This window comes from Bos indicus x Bos taurus, chromosome 3 (genome assembly GCF_003369695.1).
Source record: "Bos indicus x Bos taurus breed Angus x Brahman F1 hybrid chromosome 3, Bos_hybrid_MaternalHap_v2.0, whole genome shotgun sequence".
Classification (NCBI taxonomy): Eukaryota; Metazoa; Chordata; class Mammalia; order Artiodactyla; family Bovidae; genus Bos; species Bos indicus x Bos taurus.
The window spans coordinates 102,341,340-102,360,572 of NC_040078.1; the positions used below are offsets into that span (position 1 = coordinate 102,341,340).

At 41.9% G+C, this 19,233-nt stretch overlaps 1 protein-coding gene across 10 annotated transcripts in view; it reads right to left on the reverse strand.

The window, feature by feature from the left end:
• Positions 1-19,233, reverse strand: part of ST3GAL3 (ST3 beta-galactoside alpha-2,3-sialyltransferase 3) — a 213,882-nt gene that overhangs the window by 90,963 nt on the left and 103,686 nt on the right. For all 10 annotated transcript variants that reach the window (XM_027537519.1, XM_027537521.1, XM_027537520.1 and 7 more), the window contains one exon: positions 11,139-11,181. In XM_027537519.1, the coding sequence (XP_027393320.1) occupies positions 11,139-11,181 (43 nt within the window). The remainder of the gene's footprint in view (positions 1-11,138; positions 11,182-19,233) is intronic.

Here is a 19,233-nt window from a genome sequence, read left to right on the forward strand (position 1 = left end):
GCTGCAAAGAATATAATCAATCTGATTTTGGTGTCGATCATCTGGGGATGTCCATGTGTAGAGTCATTTCTTGCGTTGTTGGATACTGCTTTAATGGCAAAGTGAAGAGGAACTAAAGAACCTCTTGGTGAGGGTGAAAGAGGAGAGTGAAAAAGCTGACTTAAAACTCAACATTCAAAAAACTAAGATCATGGCATCTGGTCCTATCACGTCATGACAAATAGAAGCAGAAAAAGTGGAAGCAGTGACAGATTTTATTTTCTTGGACTCCAAAATCACTGCAGACGGTGAATGCAGCATGAAATTAAACGATACTTGCTCCTCGGAAGGAAAGTGATGACAAATCTAGACAGTGTATTAAAAAGCAGAGACATCACTTTGCCAACAAAGGTCTGTCTAGTCAAGGCTATGGTTTTTCCAGTAGTCATGTATGGACGTGAGAGTTGGACTATAAAAAAGGCTGAGCATAGAAGAACTGATGTTTTCAAACTGTGGTGCTGGAGAAGACTCTTGAGAGTCCTTTGCACTGCAATATCAAACCAGGCAATCCTAAAGAAAATCAACCCTAAATATTCATTGGAAGGACTGTTGCTGAAGCTGAAGCTCCAATACTTTGGCTACCTGATGCAAAGCTGACTCACTGAAAAAGACCCCGATGCTAGGGAAGGCTGAAGGCAAAAAGAGAAGGAGTGGCAGATGGTAGGATGGTTAGATAGCATCACCGCCTCCATGGATATGAATTTGAGCAAACTTCAGGAGATAGTGGAGGACAGAGGAGCCTGGCAGGCTGCAGCCCATGGGGATCACAAAGAGTCAGACACGACTTAGGACTGAATAACAACAAGACATGAGACTGGATGAGGTCATCTGAGTGGCTGTTTTGAGGAACAGGTAACACAGAAAGTACCTAGTATGGCCCTGGGTATATAGTAGCTGCTCAATAAACACTTTATCCTGGCAGCCATAGGGGATTTGGCAGTCTGTTCTGGAAATAGTAAGCTATGCCTCAACATGTGTTTTAGACTACCCCATGTTTATAGGTCTTTCTTGATTGGTTTGGTTTTCACAAGCCTTTGGGAGTTAAAAGTTGTTGGTTTTGGCTTCCATATCCTTGTATCTTCACACGGAATTCCTTATGAAATGAGGCTGAACATTAAAGCCTCCATGCTCTTGCCCACATGGCAACCATAAAACCCCACACTGTGGCAGCAGACAGGAGCTTTCCCAGAGCACACACCCACACCCAGCTGAAACAGATGACACTTCCATTTAATTAAATCAGCTTCCAGAAGGCTGACATCAGCTTAGGAAAAACACACCTGGACACCGGGCTCTGGTGCCTTCACGGCTCCAGATGGCTCTTGTCTCCGCTGGACTGATGGGCACATTCCCGGCTCCCGGTGTCATCTTCCTCATAATTGAGACTGAGATTTCCTCAGGGTTCTGTCCGAGGGCTCTGCTTCCAGATACTGGCAGGCCTCACTCCCTCTCTTTTGTTGAGTCTTTGCTAAAATCTACCTTTTAAGGAGGATTGCCCTGACTATCCCATTTAAACGTGCAGTCTCTTCTCCAGCATTCCCTTGTCCTGCTCTATCTTCTTCCACAGCACTCATCACCTTCCAAGATACTGCAAAGCTTGTTGATCACACTTTCCATTTACTGACCACCTGTTCACTGGTATATCCACAGAGCACAGAAGACTGCTGACACATGGTAGCTACCTAAGAAGCTGTGAATGAAGGAGAAAGCGCTTCTCTCTTCTCTCAATGTCTGGGCACAGCCTGCAAGCCTGAGCCCTGTTCTAGGACCCTCCACTTGGCACAGTAGATTCCTTTTGGAGAACCCAGAGTCTCTCCAGGGGCCAGACTTGAAACTTCTGGAGGTATCATCCAATTGGGCTGCAGCTGAGTGCATGGAGCAGCCTGAGTGCCCAACCTCCAGGGAACACATGTTCTCGGACAATTCTTGGACAACTATGAGGCCAACAAAACCCAACTTGCCACCCTCACATCCTGTTATTTACTCCCTCGATGCCACCCTCATCAGTTCTTTTGTGCCCAAGTCACTGCTCTCTGCTTCTCCTTGGTCCAGTCTCTCACTTCTCTCCCCCATCACCACACTATAACTCACCATTGTCTCCCATAAAGCCTCATTTCCTTACAGCCTCAACTTCTTCAGTGAATGTTCCTTCCATCTTCTAATTTCCTAGAAACCTGGGTCTCCCCTGAAAACACCATTTCCTCTACAGCCTTGTGATGGAGGCAGCTCTTTCTTCTATACCCTATGCATCTGAAGATCCCTCATACCCTCTTTGTACTCCATTTATGCTTCTGAGTCACTAGTATGTCATCTTTCTTTACAAAAACAAACAACAAAAAAGGGACTTCCCTGGTGGTCCAGTGGCTAAGACTCCATGCTCCCAAGGCAAGGGGCCCAGGTTTGATCCCTGGTCAGGAACTAGATCCCACATGCCTCAACAGAGACCCGGCACAGCCAAATAAATGAATAAATATGAACCAAAATGAAAGCCTGTTCATTGCTCATACTATCCAGAAGTACTACTTTCTTCCCTCCCCTGCTGTTCTCATTCACTCCCTCCCACTTCACTTACACTTCAGCTCACAACACATCCTTTCCAACCAAGCCTGTAAGGCTGTTCATGTGGCTTAGAATTTTCAGTTTTATCCCAATAACAAACCATACAGTCAGTACTCAAGAAATATTTTCTTTTTTTTTTTCAAGAAATATTTTCTAAGTGAACAAGTGAATAAATGAAGTCTGGGGCAGGAGGCAAGCTGAGGTTCAGGTCTCATTTTGGGGTATATGCTTCCCAGGTTACCAGACACTGATAAGGGTACAGCACAGGTTGTATCTCAACCTTGGGTGATTACTTTTATCCCCACTTTATACTAGGAAACAGGCTAGCGGTTAAATAACTCACTCAAGATTACAGCTAGTAAGATGTGGAACGGGGCTTTAAAAATCCACATCTGATTCCACAGTCTACATTTTTAACCTCCAAAAAAATACTGCCTTCCTGAAGAATACAGCCTGCTGTTAAAGGAAAAGATCTTGTACAGCTCCATAAGTATTCTGAACAATTTTCATAGTCCTGACAAGTGATTTTGTCATAAAGACACAAGCAGCAGGGAATTCTCAAAGGAAACAGAAACCACTTATTACACAAAAACATAATTAGAAGAATATAATGAAGAACAAAAAAAAAATCCAAGATACTTCTTTCCAGGTTTTTGAAGTGTCATTTGATATAGAGGTATTTTAAATGTATTTGTATAAACAGCTTACCCTTGAAAAACAAGTGGTTAGGGGTGCTGACCCTCCACACAGTCAAAATCTGCACATATAAATCTGCATATAACCACATATGTGGTTCCTCCATATCCATGATTCTGCGTGCTCCAATTCATTCAGTCACAGATTGTATAGTACTGAACTGTGTACTGTTGAAAAAAATCCACATATAAGTGGATGCACTTCAGTTCAAGGGTCAACTGCAATAGAATTTCAAGAATAAAAAACACCTGGGGTGGAGAGGCAATTCCCATGCAGATATATCTGTGCTGCATTCTCAGTGAAGGGCCAGCATGTATGATTTGTGAGCCAAATCTGACCCACTATCTGTTTCTGTGAGATAAGAATGTCTTTTACATTTTCAATGGTGGGTTTAAAAATTAGAAGAATAATACTTAATGACATAAAAATAACATTAAATTAAAATTTCAGTGTCCATAAATAAAAAGTTTTGTTGGAATACAGCTAAGCCATACTCATCTGTATGTGTTATCTATGGTTGCTTCCACAACACATCAGCGGAGACAGGTGTGACAGAGATAGCAAAACTCCCAAAACTCAGAGATATTGACCATCTGACTCTACAAAAAGAGCTGGACAATCTTGTTATAGGTCACTTCCTCTGACTTAGCTTCCAGGTCACTAATCCTGTCTTTAGTTGTATCTAATCTGCTGCTAGTTGTATCTAATCCAATGCATTACTTGGATGCAATCTCAAAAACAACAGAATGATTTCTGTTCGTTTCCAAGGGAAACCATTCAATATCACGGTAATCCAAGCCTATGCCCCAACCAATAGTACTAAGAAGCTGAAGCTGAACAGTTCCATGAAGACCTACAAGACCTTTTAGAACTAACACCCCCAAAAAGATGTCCTTTTCATTATAGGGGACTGGAATGCAAACGTAGGAAGTCAAGAAATACCTGGGGTAACAGGTAAATTTGGCCTTGGAATACGGAATGAAGCAGGGCAAGGGCTAATAGAGTTTTGCCAAAAGAATGCACTGGTCATAGCAAACACCCTTTTACAACAACACAAGAGAAGACTCTACACATGGACATCACCAGATGGTCAACACCGAAATCAGATTGATTATATTCTTTGCAGCCAAAGATGGAGAAGCTCTATACAGTCAGCAAAAACAAGACCAGGAGCTGACTGTGGCTCAGATCATGAACTCCTTATTGCCAAATTCAGACTTAAATTGAAGAAAGTAGGGAAAACCACTAGACCGTTCAGGTATGACCTAAATCAAATCCCTTATGATTATACAGCGGAAGTGAGAAATAGATTTAAGGGCCTAGATCTGATAGATAGAGTGCCTGATGAACTATGGAATGAGGTTCGTGACATTGTACAGGAGACAGGGATCAAGACCATCCCCATGGAAAAGAAATGCAAAAAAGCAAAATGGCTGTCTGGGGAGGCCTTACAAATAGCTGTGAAAAGAAGTGAAAAGCAAAGGAGAAAAAGAAAGATATAAGCATCTGAATACAGAGTTTCAAAGAATAGCAAGGAGAGATAAGAAAGCCTTCCTCAGCGATCAATGCAAAGAAATAGAGGAAAACAACAGAATGGGAAAGACTAGAGATTTCTTCAAGAAAATTAGAGATACCAAGGGAACATTTCATGCAAAGATGGGCTCGATAAAGGACAGAAATGGTATGGACCTAACAGAAGCAGAAGATATTAAGAAGAGGTGGCAAGAATACACAGAAGAACTATACAAAAAAGATCTTCATGACCAAGATAATCACAATGGTGTGATCACTCACCTAGAGCCAGATATCCTGGAATGTGAAGTCAAGTGGGCCTTAGGAAGCATCACTACGAACAAAGTTAGTGAAGATGATGGAATTCCAGTTGAGCTATTTCAAATTCTGAAAGAGATGATGCTGTGAAAGTGCTGCACTCAATATGCCAGCAAATTTGGAAAACTCAGCAGTGGCCACAGGACTGGAAAAGGTCAGTTTTCATTCCAATCCCAAAGAAAGGCAATGCCAAAGAATGCTCAAACTACTGCACAGTTGCACTCATCTCACACGCTAGTAAAGTAATGCTCAAAATTCTCCAAGCCAGGCTTTAGCAATACATGAATCGTGAACTTCCTGGTGTTCAAGCTGGTTTTAGAAAAGGCAGAGGAACCAGAGATCAAATTGCCAATATCCACTGGATCATGGAAAAAGCAAGAGAGTTCCAGAAAAACATCTATTTCTGCTTTATTGACTATGCCAAAGCCTTTGACTGTGTGGATCACAACAAACTGTGGAAAATTCTTCAAGAGATGGGAATACCAGACCACCTGACCTGCCTCTTGAGAAACCTATATGCAGGTCAGGAAGCAAGAGTTAGAACTAGACATGCAACAACAGACTGGTTCCAAATAGGAAAAGGAGTACGTCAAGGCTGTATATTGTCACTCTGCTTATTAAAATTTATATGCAGAGTACATCATGAGAAACGCTGGGCTGGAAGAAGCACAAGCTGGAATCAAGATTGCCAGGAGAAATATCAATAACCTCAGATATGCAGATGACACCACCCTTATGGCAGAAAGTGAAGAGGAACTAAAAAGCCTCTTGATGAAAGTGAAAAAGGAGAGTGAAAAAGTTGGCTTAAAGCTCAACATTCAGAAAACAAAGATCATGGCATCTGGTCCCATCACTTCATGGGAAATAGATGGGGAAACAGTGGAAACAGTGTCAGACTTTATTTTTCTGGGCTCCAAAATCACTGCAGATGGTGACTACAGCCATGAAATTAAAAGACGCTTACTCCTGGGAAGGAAAGTTATGACCAACCTAGATAGCATATTCAAAAGCAGAGACATTACTTTGCCAACAAAGGTCCATCTAGTCAAGACTATGGTTTTTCCAGTGGTCATGTATGGATGTGAGAGTTGCACTGTGAAGAAAGCTGAGCACCGAAGAATTGATGCTTTTGAACTGTGGTGTTGGAGAAGACTCTTGAGAGTCCCTTGGACTGCAAGGAGATCCAACCAGTCCATTCTAAAGGAAATCAGTCCTGGGTGTTCATTGGAAGGACTGATGCTGAGGCTGAAATTCCAATACTTTGGCCACCTCATGTGAAGAGTTGACTCATTGGAAAAGACCCTGATGCTGGGAGGGATTGGGGGCAGGAGGAGAAGGGGACAACAGAGGATAAGATGGCTGGATGGCATCACCGACTCGATGGACATGAGTTTGAAAGAACTCCTGGAGTTGGTGATGGACAGGGAGGCCTGGCGTGCTGCGATTCATGGGGTCGCAAAGAGTCGGACACGACTGAGTGACTGCACTGAACTGAACCTGCTGCTAAATACGTCTACTGAGGTTTTAATTTTGGTCACTGTATTTTTCAATTCTGTCTTTCTAATCTAATACTTTGCTTTTTATAGTTCCGTATTACATGTATGAATGCTTGTGCTCAATTGCTCAGTCATGTCCAAATCTTTCCAACCCCATGGACTGTAGCCTGCCAGGCTCCTCCATGTATGGAATTTTTCCAGGTAAGAATATTGGAGCAGGTTGCCATTTCCTTCTCCAAGGGACTGTCCCAACCCAGGGATCGAACCTGTTGTCCTGTGTCTCTGGCATTGGCAGGCAGATTCTTTACCACTGACCACCTGGGAAGCCCCTATTACATGTATCGTTCAATCTTATCTTTATTTCCTTAAATACAGAGTATCTAATTACTTTATAAACTGTGTCTGATAACTCTAATTTCGGAAGTCTTTGTGGGTCCCCCTCTGTCATCTGTTGTTGTTCATGGTTCTCTCTAAAGAAGTGTTATTTCCTTGTGTGCTTAGTTATTTTTTCCTGTGAGCCGTTCATTTCCTTGAAAAGTTATTCATGAGAAATTCATGTCTTCCTCCAGAGAGGAATTGCATTTGCTTTTATCATGCTTGGAGGCATGGCCAGTTTGGAGTACCTTAGACAGAGTTCACAGCTTGAGGTTCTGTGGACCAACTGAGTATGAGAGCCCAGGCTGTGAATATCAACTGTTTCCTCTTTATTGACTTATTGCCCTAATCCACTTAGAGCTCTGGCAGCTGCCGGGAGCCGGCATATTGCATATTGAGTGCATATTGCATATTGCATATTGAGTGCAGCACTTTCCACAGCATCATCTTTCAGGATCTGGAATAGCTCAACTGGAATTCTATCACTGCCGGGAGCCAGCGTGAGGAACCCCGCCCATGACAAAGGTCATGAGGAAGGAGGCTCGGCATACGCAAAGGCGGGATCGAGCTTCAGGAGTCCCCCTGGAAATTCTCGAGCATTTACACCCAAAACCAGAGTCTGCCTACTTTCTGCTTTGTGCTCTCACCTACACCTCTGACTTTACGGGGGGCTGTCCCCCACTACCTCTCTCTGAAAAAAGAGTTAGCTTACAGTTTCAGTTAATAATTCCTGGGTGTGACAGTGTTTAACCTACAAACTCCTTTGGAAATCCTCTAGCCTGCCTGAATAGGTTTTTCCGGCCACATGTGATTGTTCAGAGCCTCCCAACTGTGAGAGGCAGGAGATGTTCTAAACTGTCTAAATACACATTCTTTTGAGTAGTTAAAAGATTGATTAGAAATTGTATTGGTGAAGGGATTTTCACTTGTTGGGCCAATGTTTGCTGCTAAGTTTCCATATCCCTTACCTGCTGTGTCCCTGGCAGTGTATTGATTAATATAATTGGTATAAGTAGTAGCTTTAATGTTTGTAACCTGGGACCCTTGAGTTAATTCTTTTTCTTGTTATAGCCCACCACACCTTTGCTCTGTAGGAATGCAACTTTATCTAATGCTTTTGGAGGGTGGCTCCTGACCAATCACCTTTAGAGAAAAATAAGTTTTCTGAAGAAAAGGTCTTAAAATGTTAACAGGCCTCCGGGCCAGAAGATGATGCAAATCACCTAAGCTTTTGCATATGATAAGTCTGCAGGAAGAAAGCCTGGCTTGCTGCATGACTCTACCCCTTCCCCCATTATCCTCTATGCATAACTTAAGGTATAAAAACTACTTTGGAAAATAAAGTGCGGGCCTTGTTCACCGAAACTTGGTCTCACCAAGTCGTTCTTTCTCTTACCTTCTGGCTGAATTATTCAGCCTCTTTTCTACACTGAATTTCCTCACTGAGCTATCCTTATTTCAGCCTCTTTTCTCCACTGAATTTCCTCACTGAGCTATCCTCATTCTATTACTCTTTATATCCTTAATTAACGTTTAATTAAGCAATTGTTTCCTGATCTTCGCCTACGCCGTCTCTCCTTCGAATACCCTGGATCAGCCGGGGCTGGTTCCCGGCAGGCAGCCTCTCCTGCAGTCCTGGCTTAGGGGTACAGTTTTAGTTCTAGTTTATCCTTATGTTGAATCCTTTGGCATTCCAGTTCAATGCAGAAAGGATCAAAAGATGGAAAGTTAGTAGACCTAGAGGTGAGAATGAGAAAGTCTACCACTTAATCAGAGTTTAAGAAGAGGAGTAGAGAGAGAGACAATTGGGCAGAGGCAATATTTAAAGAAGATAATGGCTGAAAAATTTCTAGAACACATGAATTCTTATAGGATAGAAGCTAAATGAATCCAATCAAGATAAATAAGAAATTTCTACATTTGCATATTTACTCATAGAACTCTTTTTTATTCTTCATAAAAACCTGAGGAAATGGGTATTATTATTCATGTTTTTGATAAGGGAAAATTGTGATTCATAGTGCAAAAATGAATTATCTAAGGTTATATAATCCTAAGCAGAAGGGGTGGAATTCAAATCCAGTTCTGACTCAAGCGTAGGTCCTTTCCTACGCATCAGAAATAGAACACAACACAGCGGAGAAAGACTTCGTAAGGGGAGGTCTGGATATTTCCAAGGAATTACCTCTGAAAACCAGAATCCTTAACCTGGAAACTTCTCCCTGGAACAGATAAAAACCTTTCCCATGTGTCTGTATCTTGTTCTGAAGATAACCTTGGACTAGAAAGGCCTTTTCAGTATGAGGCAGGAAAGCTGGAGCTTGTACCTTGACCTTTGAGGTAAATCTAATGAAGCCAAGCCAATTCCCCAGGCTAAAGACCAAGTTGACTCAAATGGTTTATAGAACCGGCCTGGTACACAAAAGGAAGCTGTACAAGAGCCTACCACGTACCACCCAACTGTCAGAACAGCAGGCCAAGTGTCCTCCGATTCCCCCTTCTCACACTGCTGAAGACAGCTTAAACACTATAGTTAACACGTCCTGGATACCACGTCTTTTGTTCATCAGTGTGATGTGACTTGGTAAATTACTACATCTCTTCCGTTCTGAGGGCATTTCACTTGCTTATAGCTTATGCTTGATTTGTTTTTTGCCCAGAGCACTAAATTAAGGATTTTCTAAGGGTGAAGCCTGTAGATTCCTAGCATTATCAAGCCCCATTCCCTGGATGGTAACATGTGGCTGACAACTGTACACTAGCTTGGTAGACAGAACAGACCACTCTTCCCTGTGGCTGCCTCCATGACGTATAAAAGCTGGCAGAACTGCAGCACCTGAGCTCATGGTGTGGGGCACCAGAGCCAAGAGGCCAGATGCCAGGAAAAGGGGCTACATGCCAGACCATTCAGTGGGAAAGCCAAATAACCCCGGGCTAGTGTCTTGTATGTGGGTGCAGCCATCACCATCAGAAGCAGCTGTGGTCAAGGCCTCAAGCAGGAGAGGAAAGAAAGGAGACTCAATTCTGATCTTTCTCATCTGTCTGGTACAGGACAGGGGCAAGGGTATATGAAGATGACTAACCACAGCAAGGAGCCACAGACAGTTCTGCAACACTTTACTGCACACCGGCCATGTGAGGGGGTCCTGGACAGGGCATGAACAGAGGGGTACAGCCCAGTCTCCAGGCAGCCAGTCTAATGAGGGAGGCACACAGGCACCTGTCATCATGCAGCCATGCAGCCAGCCATGCAGCCATGTGTTCAGTGTTGACTTAGCACCTAACAACCATATGCTGGCGCTGCCCTGGTGCTCAGGAGGCCAAGAGGGCCAGAATAGGGAAGGATTCTGAAAGAATGAGATACTTATTTGAAAATCCCTGTAAATTCACCATTTCTGTACAGTTCTTACAACCCTGTGAGGTCCTTGTGTTACAGGTGAAACTGAGGCTCGGAGTGGTTAAGTGGTCAGCCCTAAATCACAAAGAAAGTAAATGGCAGTCTGGGATTTGAATCAAGCATGGCCTGGCTCTGAGCCTGCACTCTTGATAAATGAATAACTATTATACTTAATTATAGTATAATGAAATGATGGGTGTCAGAGGTAGAAAATTCACAGGAAGCAGAGGAAGAGATAACTAATTCTGTATAGGAAGGAGGTGGTTCTCAAGTTTTCCTAGTGGACAAACAAGGAAAGGGGATTTGAGACATGGATAATAAACATATACAAGGATAGAGGGAAAGCCAGGATCTACCTGTTGGAGAGAGACAGGAGTTAAAGCCGGGAGGAAACCTGAGCACAGAAGGCTTTGCATGCCTGGCTGCGAAGCGTCTTGAAAGCTTTGCACTGTCTCCTGCCGTGGTTTAGTCAGCCTCCACTCTGCAGCTGAAGCCTTTCCTCCTTGTCCTTCAAACTCCAGTGGGGTGTGGTGGGGGGAGGTGCACGCTCCTTCTGTAATCAGCTCCCTGTGCCAGCCAAATCTAAGGCCTTATATTTGCACCCACAGACTGTAACATGCTCTAAGCTTCAGCGGACAGACGGAGGACAGAGGCCCCAGGAGTGATGAGAGCTGGCCCCTTGAGGCCGGCCTCCAGCTCTCACAGATCTCTATCACAAAGTCAAGAAACTGGGTCATTCTACTCACAATTTAGAATCCAACTTCAGGAGGAAGCCCAATCGATCATATTCTGAAAGAGAAAAGTAAAGCAGAAAGTGTCACTGATGTTAAGTCATTGCAGACAGTAGCAGATTGCATTCCCCAACCGAGTCCCAGACCACCAGGGCAGACAAATGCTTCTAGATCCAAACACAAAAACCGCAAGTAAATTTAAGTCACCAAATTCTTGCTGAACGCCTGTCTTGTGAAGGACCAGGTGCAGTGCTAGGCATTTCCCAGGCCTTATGGGCCAACCACTGTTATGCTGACATATAACTGCCTACCTGTTTAAATGTGGTACTTGAAATTTAAATTTAGTAAGCCGAAAAAATGGGCCCCTTGAAGAATTAAGAGGGTCAGTAAGCAACCTCTGCTTCCTCTAAGCTCTTAGATTTATGCTGCATATACAATAGAATATTAAACAGCCATAAAAAGGAACAAAATAGTGCCATATGCAGAGAGGTGGATGGACCTAGAGACGGTCATACAGAGTGAAGGAAGTCAGAAAGAGAAAAATATCATATATTAACACACAGATGTAGAATCTAGAAAAATGGTACCGATGATCTTCTTTGCAAAGCAGAAATAGAGACACAGACGTAGAGAACAGAAGTATGGATACCAACGTGGGAGGTGGTGGGGCGGTGGGATGGACTGGGAGATTGGGATTCACATACTTATACTACTGTGTATAAATAGATAACTAATGAGAACCTGCTGTATAGCACAGGGAACTCTACCCAGTGCTTAGGGAAGGAAATCCAAAAAAGAGGGGATATATGTATACATCTGGCTGAAATTCACTTTGCTGTATAGCAAAAACGGACATATTTTTAAAGCAACTATACTCCAATTTTTAAAAAAAGATTTATACTGAATCAGTCATGTTAACTCTGGGGTGAAAATATGGCGGCCAAGGGATCTTCAAATTCGCAGCAATGATTCACTCCATGACAATCACAAAGCAGTAAAAGATCTGACTTCATACAGGATAGGAAATTTAAAATGAAATCTAAAAGCAAATTGACAATATGTTTGTAACAAATGGTAAATCATGAATATTGTACTTAATTTCTCTACATTTGCCTCATTCTAAAACAAAGTTGAAGCAGTTTTACAAAGTACAAGATTTTAAAAAGGAAAAAATCTTTTTAAAAATCTTGTAGGCCAAAGGAGAAATAAGCAAAGGAAAAAACAATAAAAAGCAGCCAGGATAGAAATACTAAAAAGTGCATGTCCTAAGGTTTTATGTGCTTGCTGGGAGAGGATTACAGACATATCCCCAAGATTTCTCACAGATAAAACTAAACACAAAGCACTGTTATAATGGTTTATAGTGTCCATAAAATGAACCAGGAGAATCCCAGATCTTCTTAATACTAAGATTTTAGGGATGTTTCCTCTGGGTCCTCAAAGATATTTGTATAAAATGATGATAAGGAGTGCCATATAATTGCTTATTTTATATAGCTTTGTCAATGAGTGCTAAGTATGTGTGTGTGTCTGTGTAGAGTGGCTAAATTAAAATAAGGTGGTCTAGGAATGTATTGGGTTGACCAAAAAGTTCATTTGGGAATTCCCATAACATCTTACAGAAAACCCAAATGACCTTTTTGGCCAACTCAATAGCTCGAAGTTGGCCTAGTTTAATCTGAGGATAAAACAGAATACCAAGCCTAAACAACTGGAAGAGGCCAAGCAGCACACAGCTTTCAAAGAACTTCATCTTTAATAAGCAGTTCAGTTCAGTTGCTCAGTCGTGTTCAACTCTTTGTGACCCCAGGGACTGCAGCATGCCAGGCTTCCCTGTCCATCACCAACTCCTGGAGCTTGCTCAAATTCATGCCCATCAAGTTGGTGATGCCATCCAATCATCTCATCCTTTATCATCCCCTTCTCCTCCTGCCTTCAGTCTTTCTCAGCATTAGGGTCTTTTCCAATGAGTTAGTTCTTCGCATCAGGTGGCCAAAGTATTGGAGCTTCAGCTTCAGCATCAGTCCTTCCAATGAATATTCAGGATTGATTTCCTTTACGATTGATTGATCTCCTTGCAGTCCAAGGGACTCTCAAGAGTCTTCTCTAACACCACAGTTCAAAAGTATCAATTCTTCGGTGCTCAGCTTTCTTTATGGTCCAACTCTCACATCCATACATGAGCAAGGAATGGCCAAGAGAGGAAAATTACCCACACTGATAACCTGCAAGGCCAATTAAGGCCAGACTGTACACTTTCATAAACAGCTGAGCTCCAGGGAGAGTCATTCGTCTTCTTAAAACTGAAGATGTACCAAATAGGACACACGACTCAACAGGAGACTTGCCTCCCAAGAGAATTTTGCTGTTCTTGTTCAGTGGCTAAGTCATGTCCAACTCTTTCTGATCCCATGGAATGCAAAACGCTAGGCTTTCCTGTCCTCGTTCTCTTGCAGAGTTTGCTCAAATTCGTGTCCATTGAATTGGTGATGCTGTCTAACTATCTCATCCTCTGTCGCCCCCTTCTGCTTTGCCTTCAGTCTTTCCCAGCATTAGGGTCTTTTCCAATGAGTCAGCTCTTTGCATCAGGTGGCCAAAGTACTGGAGCTTCAGCTTCAGCAACAGTCCTTCTAATGAATATTTAGGGTTGATTTTTTTTTAGGATTGACTGGTTTGATCTTGCAGTCCAAGGGACTCTCAAGAGTCTTCATCAGTACCACAGTTCGAAAGCATCAATTCTTCTGTGTTCAGCCTTCTTTATGGTCCAACTCTCACATTTGTACACGACTACTGGAAAAACCACAGCATTGATTATATGGACCTTTGTCAGCAAAGTAATGTCTCTGCTTTTTAATACGCTGTCTAGGTTTGTCATAGCGTTCCTTTTTTTTTTTATGGTCCTCTCTGTTATTTTATTTTAAATTTAAATTTATTTATTTTAATTGGAGGCTAAGTACTTTACAATATTGTATTGGTTTTGCCATACATCAACATGAATCCGCCACGGGTGTACATGTGTTCCCCATCCTGAACCCCCCTCCCACCTCCCTCCCCGTACCATCCCTCTGAGTCATCCCAGTGCACCAGCCCCAAGCATCCTGTATCCTGCATTGAACCTGGACTGGCAATTAGTTTCTTATATGATATTACACATGTTTCAATGCCATTCTCCCAAATCCTTTCAAAGAGAAAGCAGATTGTTTAATTTCACGCTGGTCATCATCTGCAGTGATTTTGGAGTTCAAGAAAATAAAATCTGTCACAGCTTCCACTTTTTCCCCTCCTATTTGCCATGAAGTGATGGGACCAGATACCATGATCTTAGCTTTTTGAATGTTAAGTTTCAAGCCAGCCTTTTCACTCTCCTCTTTCACCTTCATCAAAAGGCTCTTTAGTTCCTCTTTGCTTTCTGCCATTAGAGTGGTATCATCCGCATATCTGAGGTTGCTGATATTTCTCCCTGTAATCTTTCTTTTTCTTTTTTTAATTCTAAAAACACCCAGTGTGGTCATGGTACTCTGTACTGTGCTTAGGCTGAAGTTCATATTCCTTAACTTATATTCCTTAACTCATATTCCTTGGCAGGTAAGGCTTTTCACACCTTGGTCTTTTTTTTTTTTAATTTTTAAAATTAATTTATTTTTAATTGAAGGATAATTGCTTTACAGAATTTTGTTGTTTTCTGTTAAACATCAACATGAATCAGTCATAGGTATATATATGTCCCGTCCCTCCCTGCAATCTTGATTCTAGCTTGTGATTCATCCAGCCTAGCATTTCGCATATAAGTTAAATAAGGGTGACAATATACACTCTTGTTGTATTCCTTTCCCAATTTTGAACCAGTTATTCCATTTCCTGTTCTGTTGCTTCTTGACCTGCATACAGGTCTCTCAAGAGACAAGTAAGGTGGTCTGGTAATCCCTACTCTTTAAGAATTTTCCAGTTTGCTGTGATCCACACAGTCAAAGACTTTCATGTAGTCAATGAAGCAGAAATAGATGTTTTTCTGGAATCCCCTTGCTTTCTCTATGATCCAGGGAATGTTGGCAATTTGATCTCTAGTTCCTCTGCCTTTTCTCCTTTTTTAAAATTAATTAATTAATTTTAATTGGAGGCTAATTACTTTACAATATTGTAGTGGTTTTTGACATACATTGACATGAATCAGCCGCGGGTATACATGTGTTCCCCATCCTGAACCCCTCTCCCAGCTCCCTCCCCATCCCATCCCTCAGGGTCATCCCAGTGTACCAGCCCTGAGCACCCTGTCTCATGCATCAAACCTGGACTGGCAATCTGTGTCACATATGATAATATACGTTTCAATGCTATTCTCTCAAATCATCCCACCATCCCTCTGCTTTTTCTAAACTCAGCTTGTACATCTGAAGTTCTTAGTTCACGTACTGCTAGTTTGAAGGAGTCTGAAGTTAGAAGTTAGAAGCCTAGTTTGAAGGAGTTTGAGCATAACCCTAACTAGCATGGGGGCTTCCCTGGTGGTTCAGTTGGTAAAGAATCTGCCTTCAATGCAGGAGACCTGGGTTTGATTCCTGGGTCAGAAAGAACTGCTGGAGAAAGGATAGGCTACCCACTCCAGTATTCTGGCCTGGAGAATTCCTGGGTTTTTTCCTAGGTTGAAGAGTCAGACACGACTGAGCAACTTTCACTTTTTCACTTTCAATAGCATGTGAAATGAATGCATTGTATGGTAATTTGAACATTCTTTGTCACTGCCTTTCTTTGGGATTGGAATGAAAACAGACCTTTTCTACACCTGTGGCCACTGCTGAGTTTTCCAAATTTGCTGACATATTGAGTGCAGCACTTTAACAGCATCATTTAAAGGATTTGTAAATAGCTCAGCTAGAATTCCATCACCTCCTCTTTTTTGTTTGTCATAATGCTTCCTAAGGCCCACTTGACTTCACATTCTAGGATGTCAGGCTCTAGATGAGTGACCACACCATCATGGTTATCTGGGTCATTGACCGTTTTGTATAGTTCTTCTGTATATTCTTTTTTTTTTTTCATCTTTTTTTTTTAAATTTTATTTTATTTTTAAACTTTACAATATTGTAGTAGTTCTGCCAAATATCAAAATGAATCCGCCACAGGTATACATGTGTTCCCCATCCTGAACCCTCCTCCCTCCTCCCTCCCCATACCATCCCTCTGGGTCGTCCCAGTGCACCAGCCCCAAGCATCCAGTATCGTGCATCAAACCTGGACTGGTGACTCATTTCATACATGATATTATACATATTTCAATGCCATTCTCCCAAATCTTCCCACCCTCTCCCTCTCCCACAGAGTCCATAAGACTGTTCTATACATCAGTGTCTCTTTTGCTGTCTCGTACACAGGGTTATTGTTACCATCTTTCTAAATTCCATATATATGCGTTAGTATACTGTATTGGTGTTTTTCTTTCTGGCTTCTGTGTATTCTTACCATTTCTTCTTAATCTCTTCTTGTCAGGTCCTTACTGTTTCTGTTCTTCATTGTGTCCATCCTTGCATGAACTGTTCCATTGGAATATCCAATTTTCTTGAAGAGATCTCTAGTCTTTCCCATTCTATTGTTTTCCTCTATTTCTTTGCATTGTTTATTGAAGAAGGCCTTCTTATCTCTCCCTGCTATTCTCTGGAACTCTGCATTCAGTTGGGTATTCTTTCCCCTTCTACCTTGCTTTTCACTTCTCTTTTTTCCTCAGCTATTTGTAAGGCCTCCTCCAACAATCACTTTGCCTTCCTGCTGTTTTCTTTTTCTTTTTTCACACTTCTTTTTCTTTGGGATGATTTTGGTCACTGTCTCCTGTACAATGTTATGAATCCCTGTCCATAGTTCTTCAGGCACTCTGTCTACCAGATCTAATTCTTTGAATCTATTCATCACCTCTGCTATATAATCATAGGGATTTGATTTAGGTCCTACCTGAATGGCCTAGTGGTCATTTTCTCTAATTTCTTCAACTTAAGCCTGAATGTTGAAATAAGGAGTTGATGATCTGAGGTCTTGTCTTGTTGACTGTACAGAGCTTCTCCATCTTTGGCTGCAAAGAATATAATCAATTTGATTTCAGTATTCACCATTTGGTGATATCCACGTGTAGAGTCGTCTCTTGTGTTGTTGGAAGAGGGTGTTTGCTATGACCGATGCGTTCTCTTGACAATACTCTGTTAGCCTTTGCCCAGCTTCATTCTGTACTCCAAGGCCAAATTTGCCTGTTACTCCAGGTATATCTTGACTTCATTCTTTTGCATTCAAATCCCCTATGATGAAAAGGACATCTGGTTTTTTTGGTGTTAGTTCTACAAGGTCTTGTAGGTCTTCATAGAACTGGTCAACTTCAGCTTCTTCAGCATCAGTGTTTGGGGCAAAAACTTGGACTACTCTTCACTTTCTGCCATTAGATGTTGATGTTGAATGGTTTGCCTTGGAAATGACCCAAGATCATTCTGTCATTTTTGAGATTGCACCCAAGTACTGCATTTTAAACTCTCTGGTTGACTGTGAGAGCTGCTCCATTTCTTCTAAAGGATTCTTACCTACAGTAGTAGATACAATGATCACCTGAAAAAAATTCACCCGTTTCTGTCCATTTTTGTTCACTGATTCCTAAGTTGTCTATCTTCACTCTTGCCATCTCCTGCTTGATCATGTCCAATTTACCTTGATTCATGGCCCTAACATTCCAGGTTCCTATGCAATATTGTACTCTACAGCAACAGACTTTACTTTCACCACCAGACACATCCACAACTGAGCATCGTTTCTGCTCTGACCCAGCTGCTTCATTCTTTCTGTATCTATTAGTAATTGCCCTCTGTTCTTCCCAGTAGAACGTTGGACATCTTACGACCTGAGGGGCTCATCTTCCAGTGTCATATATTTTGCCTTTTCATACTGTTCATGGGGTTCTCACAATACAGGAGTTGTTTGCCATTCCCTCCTCCAGTAGACCACGTTTTGTCAGAACTTTTCACTATGACCCATCTATCTTGGGTGGCCTTGCACAGCACAGCTCATGGTTTCATGAGTTATGCAAGCCCCTTCACCACAACAAGGCTATGATCCATGAAGGGGATCCCAAGAGAAGACACCTGGGCCAGTGACAGCCTCTCCTCAAGATAATTTTGGTTTTGCTCTAATTCAGATAAATGGAAAAAAGACTCTGCTTAATATATCAGGTACTTATAAAAATCAATACGGTTTCAATTTTAAAAATAAACTGAAAACAAAATTTCCCAAAAGAGTTAGTTTCAAAGTTGAATACTGTTTCAAAAATCTGGTTTTACCCTGCCATCAAAAAGAAAACCTCATTAATTTGCCAACACCTGTTGCTTTTTCTCCATGTGGCCAAAACCTTGGGAACTATCCTGTTACTCCTTACCAGATATGCGCTAAGACACCTTCGGACATACAGTGAATCCATGTTTTGGCTGATTCTTCCTCCAGAGAGGCCAGAGGATGTTTTCCCCTTGTCGCAAACTGAAAAGTCAGGGCCAAGTAGGAACAAAACATAAACCAGGAAAGAGGATGAGTGTAATGCCCTTCTGCAGCAAGTCACATAACCTCCTTGTTGAAAGCTGAAATGTCTTCTTCACCACATATTTTTGTATAGTAACCATGATTCTATTTATGGGTTATTTTCGAATGGTGTCTTAAGTTGTGTTTTATACACTCATACAGACTAATTGCACATTAAACAGGTAAGAAGACACTGTGCTTCTAAATAAATTATACCCTTCCTTTCCATGGCTCTTTTGGACTATCTGTTGTTTTCTCTCTTTGTTAAGAAACATAAGCACTAGAAATATTTCACATTTCGTCTGTAGTTTAAGAAAATGTAACTGCATGAGTCCAGTGATGATAAATGGCAACTGATATTGGGGTTCAGGTCACAGAGCCAAGAGGGAATGGAGTCCCTCTGGTGATTCCATGCCCTGTCAAATGGGACAGCCTCTCCCATCTCCAGCTATCTATGTCAGGCAGTAAGGCAGACCTGGTGTTGTCACATCTTCCGGGGTTTTTTAAGTCAAGAATTTGGATCTTTTATGGTAAAATTCCTCAGTTTGTAAATACTGGCAATAGATTCAAGAAAAAA